At 47.4% G+C, this 13,329-nt stretch overlaps 1 protein-coding gene across 1 annotated transcript in view; it reads left to right on the top strand.

Moving 5' to 3' along the window:
* The window catches only part of SIN3B (SIN3 transcription regulator family member B), a 47,648-nt gene that overhangs the window by 4,222 nt on the left and 30,097 nt on the right, over positions 1-13,329 (top strand). The window contains exons 4-5 of the mRNA XM_012809436.2: positions 7,623-7,823; positions 12,487-12,630. Coding sequence (XP_012664890.1) covers positions 7,623-7,823; positions 12,487-12,630 — 345 coding nt within the window. The remainder of the gene's footprint in view (positions 1-7,622; positions 7,824-12,486; positions 12,631-13,329) is intronic.

The raw sequence follows: 13,329 nt of genomic DNA on the forward strand, positions 1-13,329 counted from the left end.
TTTTTTTTTTTGATCAACATAATTTAAGTATGCTGTAAAACTTTGTAAGTTGAAGTGTACCATGAGATAAAAAATGTTGAAAATGCTGAATTAGGGAGTCATGATTTGGAAAGAGAACAGCAAAAGGTAATATGGCAGTGTCTGGTCCCTGAAAGTGGCTTGTGTGAAAATTCTGGTTTTTTCTCTGTGTAAGATAAGCTATGCCATCAGCATGTTGTCTCATTAAAGCCATCTCAGTTTTAAAAGGAAACTTGGAAGCATTTGGCTGTAGAATTTCAGAGCTTCCATTTCACATTTGCAAATGGAGCTCCAGGGTCCAGATGTAGGCCTTTTGCCCCCAAACCATAAAAACCTTAGCAAAATTAATCTCTGGTGGCTGGGTGTGGTGGCTCACACCTGTAGTCTTAGCACTGTGGGAGACCAAGGCGGGTGGATTTCCTGAGCTCAGAGGTTTGAGACCATCCTGAGCCGGAGTGAGCCAGTGAGACCCCGTCTCTGCCCAAAAAAAGCCAGCGTTGTGGCAGGCACCTGTAGTCCCAGCTACAGGCAAAGGGAGGCAAAGGGCAAGAGAATCGCTAAAGGAAGAAAAGAGAAAAAAACCCAAAACTTCAAACTAAGATGAGTGAAAGCCAGCTAAAATTGAAAGCAAAATTAAAAAAAAAAAATTAATCTCTGGAACACTCATAGCTATGGTGGGGGGGGGGGACCAAGTTCATTTGCAACAGCAAGCAGCATCTGCCAGAGCACTTTGTAGACTTGGAACACTGTGTAAAAGCTGTGTATAAACGCTGGGCGTGTTACCATCACTCACTGAGAAAGAGCTGGAGTCAGAAGGTGTAAATTGTGCCCTCTGCATGTGGAAATTGCCTTTCAGCAATCCCTGACCATGGGAGGAACTCGACTTTCAGGGCTGGATCTTGACAGGAACCACACTGTGGTTGTGTTTGGAGTTGGCTCTTCCTTTAAATAGCCACAGGGTCCCTGCTGTTCCCTAGCACAGTGTATTGCTGACAATCTTGTTTCTCTCTAGGTGGTTTAGGTGACAGTGACTTGGAGAAAGGCTTGACAAGAACTTTCATTTAATAGCTACTCAACAGGGCTTCATAGTTTTGATCTAGCCCCAAAGCAGCCATTTCTGGGGCTGCCTCCCACAGTGGAGGAGGTTCATAGCCTTCAGGCCACCAGTGAGGCCATTCACTTTCCCTTAGTATTGATGGTTGTCAGGCTTCCAGCCCTCTCTTCTCCGCAGTCTGGGCTGCTGTTTGTGTGGCTTTAGGACAGGCACACATGAGATACAAGTTCTACTTTCAGCTTCCTAGGGTTTTTTGAGAGAGCATAGTAGCCTAAAAACCTCAGAGGGCTCCTCACACACAAATGCCCTGGTGATTTTCTTTCCTTAATGGTCTTTCTGGCGTCACTGTTGTAAAGCAGTGCTCCCCAACATTTTTCGCACCAGGGACCAATTTCATGGATAACAATTTTTCCACAGATGAGGGTGGCGGTGTGGGGATTGGGACAGGAGGCAGAGCTCAGGCAGTGATGGCAGTGATGGAGAGTGGCAGTGAATACAGATGAAGATTCGTGGTTGCTCACCTGCCCTGCAGCTCTGTTCCTAACAGGCCATGGACTGGAATGGAACCTTTAGGCACCAGGGACCCATTTCATGGAAGACAATTTTTTCATGGGGCTTAGGAGGAGAGGAATGGCACAGGAGGTGGAGCTCAGGCAGTGGTGCTATGCAGCCCCGTTCCTATCAGGCCATGGCTGGTACCAGTTTGAAGCCCAGGGTTGGGGACTGCCTTCTGCAAAACCCCTAGGAAGCGGAAAGCACAGTTTTAAAGTATAGGTTTTTTTTTCTTTTTTCTCCCTCTTTTTGCTTTTTATTTGCAGCATAAGTAGACAACCATAAAGTACAGTTTTAAAACCCTTTTTTACCCTCTATTTTTCATTTCACCTGAAGCCTGCCAACTACAAACAAAGGAGAGGTTCTTAGGTGCTGAGGAAGGTCTAAAGAAGAGGCCCAGCCTTTGATGCAGAGGGTCTCTCCCCCATTTGGGGGAGGGAGCTATCCTGTATACTGCACTGCAGGTGTCAAACAGCATCCCTGGCCCACCAAATGCCAGTAGCACAACAAAAGTGTCTCCCAGTGTTGCCAGGGAATCCCCCCAGTTGAGAGTACAAGTAAAAAGGGGAAGACAGACATGTCAGAACGTGTGTGCACAGGAGAGAGCCAGGGAGCTTGGAGAAAAGAACATCCTCTTGCTAGGACTTCCTGAGTCACTGTCCTTTCAGATTTGGTAGTTTGGGTCATAACGGCACCTGCACAGAGAGCCCCTGTTATTCTTACACTGCCTGGGTTAAGAGATAGCAAAATACCTAGAAAGAGAAGTTAAAAATCATTATTTCCTTCCCTCACGGACAGTGATTCCTTAAGGTGAAGTCTTGGGGGTTTTTTTGTTTTTTTTTTAAGGCAGTGCCTCAAGCTATACCCCTTGGGTAGAGTGCTATGGTATCACAGCTCACAGCAACCTCCAACTTCTGGGATCAAGTGAGTCTCCTACCTCAGCCTCCCAAGTAGCTGGGACCACAGGTGCCCGCCACAATGCCCGGCTATTTTTTTGCAGCTATCGTTGTTTTGGCGGGCCGGGCTGGATTCGAACCCGCCACCTTAGGTGTATGTGGCTGGCACTTTAGCCACTTGAGCCACAGGTGCTGAGCCAGAGTCTTGTTTTTGACTGTGTCTACCTTCTAGAACATTGCCAGGGAGCAGCACAGCAGGGCCCAGAAATTGGATATCAGTGGGAAAGTAGCTTTTCTCAGTTCTCAGGTCCTGTTCAGGGCAGAGCTGCCTCCTGGGACACAAGAGGTGGCCCGCATAGAGGCAGAGAGAAGCCCTTAAGGTGCAGTTCATGATATAAGTGGCCTCTGTAGGTGCAACTTATATCATGAACTGGGAGGCACCTCCAACCCTTGACACACTGTGCTATTCTCTGGGGGAGGCCCAGCCAGTTCCAAATTGACTCTCATGTTTGTGTCTTATTTACTTATGGAGTAGGCGGCATCTTTAGAAGGTAGGCCCTGGGTTTATTCAGAGAACCAGTTCTTAGGGTGCCTGTACTGTTGAAGTGGGGACCCAGATGAGGAACCCATGTGCAGATGCTGACTGTGTAAAGGGTTTTAGTGCTGTGGCCCATAGACAGCAGGGCCAGGGTGGAGGGAAGATGGAGCAGACCAGGCAAGGGTATGGAGAGGTGCCCTGGGCAGGGCCTGGGTCTGGAATTGGGTGTAAGGCCTGGAATGGGAGATGATGGGTATGCTTAAGGAATAGCTAGAGGCCAGTGGGACTGGTAAATGGAGGAGAGAAGGTTGGAGGAGAGAGCCAAGGACTTGGGAACTAGTGGAGGGTTCTGGCTTGCAACTCTGCTGCTATGCTGTAATGGCTGAGGCATCAGAGGAGATCCCTGGGAGGCCAGGGTTGGGTGCTGGGTGATCTGGGCAGTGATGGGGGTGGGAGATCAGTGAGAAGCTGAGAGTAGGGTTTCCAGGGTGCCTGAGGTGAACAAGGCAGTGCTGTGTGTAAGGTGCTGTTCAAGGCCTCTCTTCAGTATCTAGGTGGAGGTGTATGTGGATGCCCAAGTGGAGGCATCCTCACCATGGTGTGGAGGGAATTTTTAACTGCTGGACATGGCCACACAGCAGCACAGGAGGGAGGCTGTGCAGGTCAAGAAAGCAACAACAGGCTTGTTCCTGGAATTTATAGAGCAGGTGGGCAAATTGTGGTGGCCCATGGGCCAAAGCCAGTTGGCTTTGTATGGTTGGTGGTTTGTTTGTTTGTTTGTTTGTTTGTTTAAGACAAAGTCTCACTATCTAGGCCTGGGTAGAGTGCAGTGGCGTCACAGCTTACTGCAACCTCAAACGCCTGGGCTTAAGCGATTTTCTTGCCTTAGCCTCCCAAGTAGCTGGGACTACAGGTGCCCGCTATAATTCGTGGCTACTTTTTGGTTGCAGTTATTGTTGTTTAGTTGGCCTGGACTGGGCTCAAACTCTCCAGCCTTGGTGTATGTGGCTGGCACCCTACTCACTGAGCTTAGGCACAGAGCCATGATTTTTACATTTTTAAAGGATTACGTGGCTTGACTCCCGTAGCACAGTGGTTACAGCGCCAGCCACATACCCCGAGGGTGGTGGATTCGAAGCTGACCTGGGCCAGCTAAACAATGACAACTATAGCAAAAATATGGTTGGATGTTGTGGTGGGCGCCTGTGGTCCCAGCTACTTGGGAGGCTGAGGCAAGAAAATCACTTAAGCCCAGGTGTTTGAGGTTGCTATGAGCTGTGATACCATAGCACTCTGTCAGGGGTGACATAGCGAGACTCTTTCTCAAAAAAGGAAAAGAAAAGATTACATTTGAATGGTTTTTTTAAAAAAAAATATGATAATAGTCATATAATGTAGAATTCAACATCCTAGTTTTAGACTGGTTTTTAGTATATTCACAATATTGTGCAACCATCACCATTAATTCCGGAACATTTCCATCATCCTAGAATGAGATCTTATTCCTCCTTATTCTCCCCCTCCCCCCAGTCCCTGGCAGCCACCAGTCTGCTTTCTGTTTCTGAGGATTTGCCTGCTGTGGACGTTTCATGTCTGTGCAGTCACATTCCGTGTGGCCTTTTGTGTCTGGCTTCTTGCACTCAGCATCATGGTTTTGGGGGCCATCCACGTTGTAGCATGGATCAGAGCTTCATTCCTTTTGTGACTAATACTGCTTTGTGTAAATGGACCACATTCTATTTGTTCACTCACCTACTGATGGATGTTTGGGTTGTTTCTACCTTTTTGGCTAATGGTGAATAGTGCTGCTGTAAACATTCATGTAGAAAGATGTATTTGAGCACCTGTTTCATCCTTTTGGTTTTATACCCAGGAGTGGAATTATTGGATCCTATGGTAATTGTGTTAAATTTATTGACACAAGATTTTTCCACAGCAACTGTACAGTCACTATCTGGCCCTTTTTTCCAAGTTCAGGGCATCTGAGGCGGCCTTTTGGGGCTTGAAAATGCCTCCTTGGAGTGGCAAGGAGCTTGCAGTGGGTCCATGGCCTCTGAAGAAACCCTTAATTTCAAGGTCACTTCCCTTCCACACTCCCAGCTGGCTCCTGCTGTCAAACCTGTGCACCATGAAGGAACACAAACACCTACTCCTGTAGCTTGAGCAGATGGGCAAGAGCATCCTCAGAGAGCCTTAGAGGAGAAAGGGTGTTTAGAATTGTGGCTGCTCGGGGTATTGTGAGTCTGCGTGCCTTGGCTCAGACTTTCTAGAGTTGTCTCTGTACCTACTTTTCTGTGTTTCCTGTCAAAGTTCATGTTTTGAAGCTGTGACACCCCCCCCCCACCTCAGAGTGTGACTATATTTGGAGGTAGAGTCTTTAAGGAGGTCATTAAGGTAAATGAGGCCCTTGGGCTGGGCCCTAGTCCACTCTGACTAGAGTCCTTACAAGAAGAGGAGATTGGGACACACACCAGGGGTGCACTTGCACAGAAAGATGACCGTGTAAGGACACAGCAAGAAGGTGGCCATCTGTAAGCCAAGGAGAAAGGCCTCAGAACTTGATCTTGGACTCTTAGCCTCCAGAACTATTTGAAAAATTAATTTCTGTTGTATAAGCCACTCAGTTTTGGGGACTTTGTTACGACTGATAACACCCACCCACATGATAGCACATGAAACACTGATCAGCATGGTCTTGGTGCAGCCTGGCAGAGATTTCTATTGTGGTGACAGTTCTGCAGTTGTGGGCAGCAGTGTGTCTGGCCTTCCCCATCTTGGTGGATTCTTCCGGGGCCAGGGTCGGGCAACAGAAACAGTAGAGAAAGCCATTTGTTTTTCCATCTGTCACCTAATGATCCCAAGCAATGGACAAAACCTGCCCGCACTGGACAAAATAAAACCCCTGCCCCATGAAATTTGCCATCTAGTAAGGATGGACAGATAATAAAATGAGTCAAATACATTACATGTGGGGAGGTGACAAGTGCCATGGAAAAAAATGTAGGAGTGCCGAGACACAGGATCATTTTACTTTGGTGCAAGATGGTTCTGGAAGCTTCACTGAGAAGCGGCAAAGACCTGTAGCTGAGCTGGAGTGACCCTGACCTGCTCAAGAACCTGCCTCTGTCTGTGTGCTGGAAACATGAAGCATAATTCCAGTTTAGAAATAGAGCATCACTTCCTCCAGGGGGGTGGTCCTGTCCCTCACGAATTAGGATTCAGTGTACATTTTACATGTTGGTAGAAAAGTACACAAATAGAGGGTATTCTTGGTGGGTGGTCAGGGCAAGGCTCTTTTTTCTCACGTGACTGTTGTACCTTGTTCTGATTGCTCTGGGAGTTAGTGAAAGTCCCATTTCTTGGCTCAGCACCTGTAGCTCAGGGGCAAGGCTGCCAGCCATATACCCTGGAGCTGGTGGGTTTGAACCCAGCGCAGGCCTGCCAAACAATGACAACTACAACCAAAAAATAATCAGGCATTGTGGCGGGTGCCAGTAGTCCCGGCTACTTGGGAGGCTGAGGCAAGAGAATCGCTTAAGCCCAAGAATTTGAGGTTGCTGTGAGCTGTGACGCTACGGCACTCTACCGAGGGTGACATAGTGAGACTCTGTCTCAAAAAAAAAAAAAAAAAAAAAGGGAAAGAAAGACAGTCCCCTTTCTTGGGAATCTCTGAAATCCCCAGCTGCCTAGTGGTGGGTCCCCTCTAACCTCCAGGGCTCCATTTCTCCTTGCCCCCCTTTTTTTCCCTTTCTCACTTTCTTTTTTTGAGACAGTCTTACTCTGTTGCCCAGGCTCAAGTGCCTTAATGTCAGCCTAGCTCAGAGCAACCTCAGAGTCTTCGGTTCAAGTGATCCTTCTGCCTCAGCTGCCTAAGTAGCTGAGACCACAGGTGCCCACCACAACGCCTGGCTAATTTTCCTATTTTTAGTAGAGACAGGATCTCACTCTTGCTCAAACTAGTCTTGAACTCTTGAGCTTGGGCAATTCTCCCACCTTGGCTCCCAGAATGTTAGGATTAGGTGTGAGCCGCTGCACCCAGCCAAGGCCTCATTTGTATAAAATCCTGACTTTCTCATCACTGCTAACAGCAGATGGTTGATTTCCCACCTGGAAATAGTCTTGCTGAAATGGGATCACAGAAGGTGTGGGGAGTCTACTTTTACATATTTGGCTCTGTCAAGGATTAAACATCTACTTTTGTAAATTTCTCCCAAATGCTCATTTTTCAAAATGTAAAATGCTCATTAAACTCATATGTTCTTGGTATAGATTGGGAAGGATCAAGTGGAGGTCAGTTAATGAGACTTAAGAACTTGCATAGGCTGGGACACGAAGGGAGGACCTGTTGACATGTGCTGGGTGTGCCTTGCCCCACCTGTCCCCTCCCTCTGGGCCCCCTGAAATAACCTTTCTCTGCATCTAATAAAACTTGGCTCTTGGCTTCATGCTGGATTCTGTCTGCTCTTCTGCAGACAGTGGCTGGGCCTGGTGTTTTTTACAATCTGTTCCTGGCATGTTGTGCCCTCTCCACCCCCACAATAAGTCTTTGTCACATTGTTGTCAGGAAAATTCACACAACCATGGTGACTGTGCGGAGGACTTTAAGCAACAGGTGCCATATAAGGAAGACAAACCCCAGGTGCCCTTGGAATCAGATTCCGTGGAATTCAACAACGCCATCAGCTACGTGAATAAGATTAAGACCCGATTCCTAGACCACCCGGAAATCTATAGGTCATTTTTGGAGATACTGCACACATATCAGGTAAGAGAACACAGGTCATATTTCTTGGTGAGTTTCTGTGGCATCATCCAGTATTGAGCATGGAAGATATTCAGATTTTTTGTTTTTGTCTGAATTCATGAACTTCTATAAAATTCTGATTAGTGGTATTTTGGAGGTTTTTGGCATTTTTTTTCTCTAGTGAAATATACATAAAATTTAACATTTTAACCATTTTTAAGTGTACAGTTCAGTGGCATCTCCAGAACTCTTCACCTTGTAAAACTGAAACTCAGTCTCCATTGAACACTCTCTCCCCATCCTCCCTCCTTCCAACCTTAGCATTCACCATTCTGCTTTCTATGTCTGTGAATATAAGAACTTTAGGGACTTCTCATAGATGGAATCATATAGGATTTGTCCTTTTATGTTATTTTACTTAGCAGAATGTCTTCTGGGTTCATCTGTGTCGTAGCATGTGCCAGAATTTCTTTCCTTCCTTTTGTTTTCTTTGAGAGTCTCACTTTGTTGCCCTCGGTAGAGTGCTGTGGTGTCACAGTTCACAGCAACCTCAAACTCTTGGGCTCAAGCAGTCTTCTTGCCTCAGCCTCCCAAGTAGCTGGGACTACAGGCGCCCGCCACAACACTTGGCTATTTTTTTTTTCTTCGCTTTTTTTGGCTAGGGCTGGGTTTGAACCTACCACCTCTGGTACATGGGGCCAGCGCCCTACTCCTTGAGCCACAGGTGCTGCCCAATGCCTAGCTATTTTTTACAGATGGGGTCTTGTGCTTGCTCAGACTGGTCTCGAACTTGGGAGCTTAAGCAGTATACCCACCTCGGCCTCCCAAAGTGCTAGGATTACAGGCATGAGCCACTGCACCCAACTTGTTTTAGTTTTAATTTTAACTTGTTCTTTGATGTACCTCTGCACCTAAGAACTACTAGTATGCATTAGGGGAATTTAAAAAGTACTAGCCTTTGCACCTGGTCTATGCTTTTTTTTTTTTTTTTTTTTTAAGCAGCAGGACTGACTTTTTAAAGCAAAATCTGGGCAGATACAGTGGCTCCTGCCTATAATCCTAGCACTTTGGGATATTGAGGTGAAAGGATTGTTTGAGCCCAGGAGTTGGAGATTAGCCTGGGCAGCATAGCAAGACACCCCCCACCCATCTCTACAAAAAAAATTTTTTAAATAACCAGGCATGCTGGTATGTACCTGTAGTCCCAGCCACTCTGGAGGCTGAGGCAGGAGAATCACTTGAACACAGGAGTTTGAGGTAAAGAAGTAGGATTCTTTTTAGCATCAATGTTTGAGATCAGATAAGTGGCATTTGGTCCTCATGCACAGTCAGCAAGGCCACTTTGGTGGACTGTTTGCAGTCCACAGTGTGGGTATCACATGTAAGCCCTGTTAGCCTCAGCACCTGACATCTTTGGGGTGCCGGTATAGCCTTTAAATTGTTTCTTAGTGGCAGTTGTGAACATTTGGTGTGGGTGGAGGAATGATGCTTGTGATTATGTAGTGTGGATCCCTCCCAGGCTTCATGGGGTCATCCCACGTAGGGCCAGAAGGATCATCAGAGCTGTGCAGTGGCTCTGTTCCGGGGGAGAAGACTGGGGAAGGTAGAGACTTACTTTACCAGAGTCACAGCGATGGGCTGCCATGGACAGTTCTGCTGGAGTGCTCGTTTTGAACACATAAATCTGAGCACACTACATATACTAGGCAACAATCTGAGCATGGTGCAAATTTCATATTAGTTTAATGAATTGTTTAAAAGAAAGTGTAGGGAATGGGACAGCACAGTGTCCCCTAATCCGAACTGCTACTAGTTGGTTGAAAATGCAGGTGGCTTGGGCCTGCACATGGGGCTGCCTTTCCTCAGGGCCTGCCTGGCATCTGTATTTTCAGCAAGCCCCTTGGCAACTCCAATCTCAAACACAAATGCAAAGGTGATTTTAAAATACTTTTAAAAAAAAAGACTTTGCCCAGAATAATACTGTAAACAATCCTCAAAGCTAAAGCCTAAAGTGTCCATGTACTACTTACCAGGTAGACATCCTGAGGATGGAAATGCCATGTTCTCAACTGGTTATTTATTCAGAGTGGCGCCATCTGCGCCATTATTTGGAAATAAGACAACTCATTTTTGTATAGTATATTAAGTTTTCAGGCACTTTCACCTTCTTTGTCTATTTGAGCATCTCCAGGATACTTTGGTGAAGGTGAGGCAGGACTGTGTGGTTATTAACAAATCTGCTAAAGGTCTCATGGCTTATTAGTGAGTAAACCAGGATTTGATCTGGGCTTTCTGCCTCCTTGCTTAATACTTCATGTGTTTCAGCTCAAAACACCAATCACTTCTTCTCTATGAAACTTAATTGGTGCCATTTCTTGAGGAGAAGCAGGAAATCTGAATTGTTGAATTATCCTGATTTTAGAACATTGGTTTAGAGTTTTCTAAGACACCATTAGAATCAAACCAAGTACCTCTAAGGTACGTTTGATCATTTATACAGGTGTCCTTAAACTGCGGCCCACCTAGGACATTTATCCAGCCCACCAGATGTTTTTGCCGCCGCTGCCTGTCCTGCTTAGCAGCCAACTTGTCCCGGGGCCCACAGTCTGGCCCTCTAACAATCTGAGGGACAGTGAACTGGCCCCCTGTTTAAAAAGTTTGAGGACTCTTGATTTATAACTATATTTTTCCATCTCTGTGGGGTCTCCCTGCAGACCTTCCCGCTGCCATCTATTCCACTGGAGCCCTTTTCTTCACCTCCCTGATCCTTGATGATCCATAAAATGACCCTGAAGCTGGTGGTACTGATCACCTCCCAGGTTCAGTGAAGTTAAATGAGGCAACTGATTCTAGCACACAGCCTGCTTCAAGTCAACCCTGGGCAACTGCCACCCATTAAATATGTCCCGTGTGTGCTTATATGAACACAGTCCTGCCCTAACACAGCTGTGCCCCTAAACATGACCTCATTCTGCACAGTTGTCAAACTGTAGGGCTGTGGGAAACCAGGTGAGAGAACAATACTTAGCAACTTCCCCAGGATACCTAAAAAATATATAGATACCTGCTCAAAATAGTAGTGCTATTGTATGCATGTTAAGTACCTAAGAATTAAATGAGTACTACAGTGACTGCTGTATTGATCTTGGAGAAGAACCAAGGTTCTCTTGTGGATGTGGGCATGGGTAGGCAGAAGCCTGTAAGTTACTGTGAAAGGCTGGGAGGAGGTTGTCTGAAATTAGAAGGGACGTTGTAACCCCAGATAAGGACAAGGGTGGCTCCTAGCACTGGGGGGCACTGCTGGAGCTAGTAGATGTGGGTGGGAGTGCAGGCAGATGTGATTTTGTGTACTCACATGGCTTGGGTCTGCCGGGTGCGGTTTTCTGCATTCACCCCATGTTTCTCCTGGATAAAATAGTGCTTAAACAAACGCAGAATTCGCATCATGCTCTTATTGTTCCCTAGTACGTGTATCACGTTCAAACAGATTTGTGTGTTCAAAACAAGCGTTCAAGGAAAACTGTCTTTGCAGGAAAAATTTCCAGAAAGTGTGTTCCTAAGTTGAGGATGTGCCACTCATTAACAGAGATCGGTAAATCGTCCTCTAAAAGGCTGCACCAATTTTCCTTTCTGCCACCTGTGTTTGAGAGGACCTGTTGCCACATACTCATCAAAAGCCCCCGTCCCTTTCCATCTGTCAGTCTGATGAGCAAAAGATGTCTGTATCACTGTTGTAAATTGCTTTTCTTTAAGTATCAGTAAATTTGGTCATTGTTTTAAAACTGTGTACAAGTTGTTTCTACTTACTCTCTGAACTAAATGGCATTTGCTCGTTTTTTTAATGTGGTTTTGAAGTGTATCAGTAACGTTTTGAACTGATGGGTGTTTTTTTTTTTTCCTCCTGTTTATAGGAGGTACGAGGCCGGGATTTAAAATTTGCTTCCCTTCCCAAAGGCTACAAGCTGGCCCGATGGGGAGGGACTACCAGTGGTGACTCATTCTAGTCTGTTGCTGTGGAGTAGGAATATTGAAAGCCATGCTGTGCATTCTGGCAGGGCCCCAGCACCACTGCCTCTTACACTGTGATGTATAATCTTGCATTTAAAGTTGATAAGGATATATTCCTAACAGCCACCTTCAGTTCTCTTGGCCAGTTCCTGCTCTCCAACCTGGTTCTCCTTTGGGCCTCTTATTGCTTTAATCTCTGGATCAGGCCATTTCCCATGGGTCTTAGTGACTCTGGGCTAGGATGTCCCTGAGCCTGGAAGTCCCTTCCCTTTGCTCTGTACCCTGTTTCTCCTCTTCAGGGCCCAGCGCTAGCTCCTGTGTTTCCCCTTGCCCTTGGGAGGGCCTAGAGTTCACCCGTGACCTTGCACTTCCCTTGGCCTGCCCTTGATTCCAGCTGGCCTCTTACCTGCCCCATTACCTTTGTTCATGGCACTGCTCTGTGCCCTTCCTTTTGTCCCCACTGCACTCCTGGCACAGGCCCCATCAGTGGCCACGACTTGGGCTGTGCCAGGCAGCAGGATCCAGAAGCAAGCACATAGGATGTCGTGGGCTCCACCAGCAGCCTCTGTTCCAAAAGTCATTTCTTTATCTCCATGGTGGGCTGCCTCAATGTCCCAGCCCAAGGTGCCTCCTTCTTTGCCAAACGCCCAGTTTCCTCTTTGCCCAAAACTGGCAGAAGGAGCAGCTGAACACAAAGGGCCGGCCGTTCCGGGGCATGTCTGAAGAGGAGGTGTTCACCGAGGTGGCCAACCTCTTCCGGGGCCAGGAGGACCTGCTATCAGAGTTTGGACAGTTCCTGCCTGAAGCCAAGCGGTCCCTGGTGAGTACAGAGAGCCCCAGCTCTCCCTCAGGGTCCCTCAGCAAGGAGACAGGGCCCCAGACATCTCTGCTCAGGACTTGCCAGGCCTGGCTGCCCTCCAAGACTACCAAGGGTCTTTCAGAAGCTACACAGGGCACTGCAGAGATCTAGGGGTCCCTCCACATAGGCTCCACTTGCACAGTAAGCTGGTAACTGAATCTCAAAAGCGCTTCTCTGTACGGCGGTACCAGAGTCTTGAGGGGTGGTTTGGGAGGGAGAGCAAGTCTTCCCGTGGAGACACAGGGCCCTGGTTGTTGCGCATAGTGGGCGGTCCACCTCCTGGGCCTATCCTCAAGAGCTGCCATTCGGGACTAAGGAGTCATTGCCTCACCTGTAACCCAGCCCTGTGGAAACGTGCAGGAGGGGTCAGAGTGCATCTCTGGCTCTGTTGAGCAGGACTCTGGTGTTGGAGCTCTAGCAGGTTGGATCTCCAGAGCCTGGGGTTGGGGTGGCAGAAAGCAGAGGTGGGTGAGAAGGGGCCCCGTGTGGGGAGGTTCAGGGCTCAGACTGCAGTCAGCCCTTCTCCCTCAGTTGGGGCCTGAGGCCTGCAGTGGCTGCCTTTCCCATTTCCTGTTTGTTTTTTGGTTTTTTTGTTCCCATGAACATAAACCTTTTTAAAACTTGAGGTGAAATACTGGGGTGGCGCCTGTGGCTCAAAGG

The sequence above is a fragment of the Otolemur garnettii genome, unplaced genomic scaffold, assembly GCF_000181295.1.
Source record: "Otolemur garnettii isolate 467f Iridium unplaced genomic scaffold, OtoGar3 scaffold00105, whole genome shotgun sequence".
Classification (NCBI taxonomy): Eukaryota; Metazoa; Chordata; class Mammalia; order Primates; family Galagidae; genus Otolemur; species Otolemur garnettii.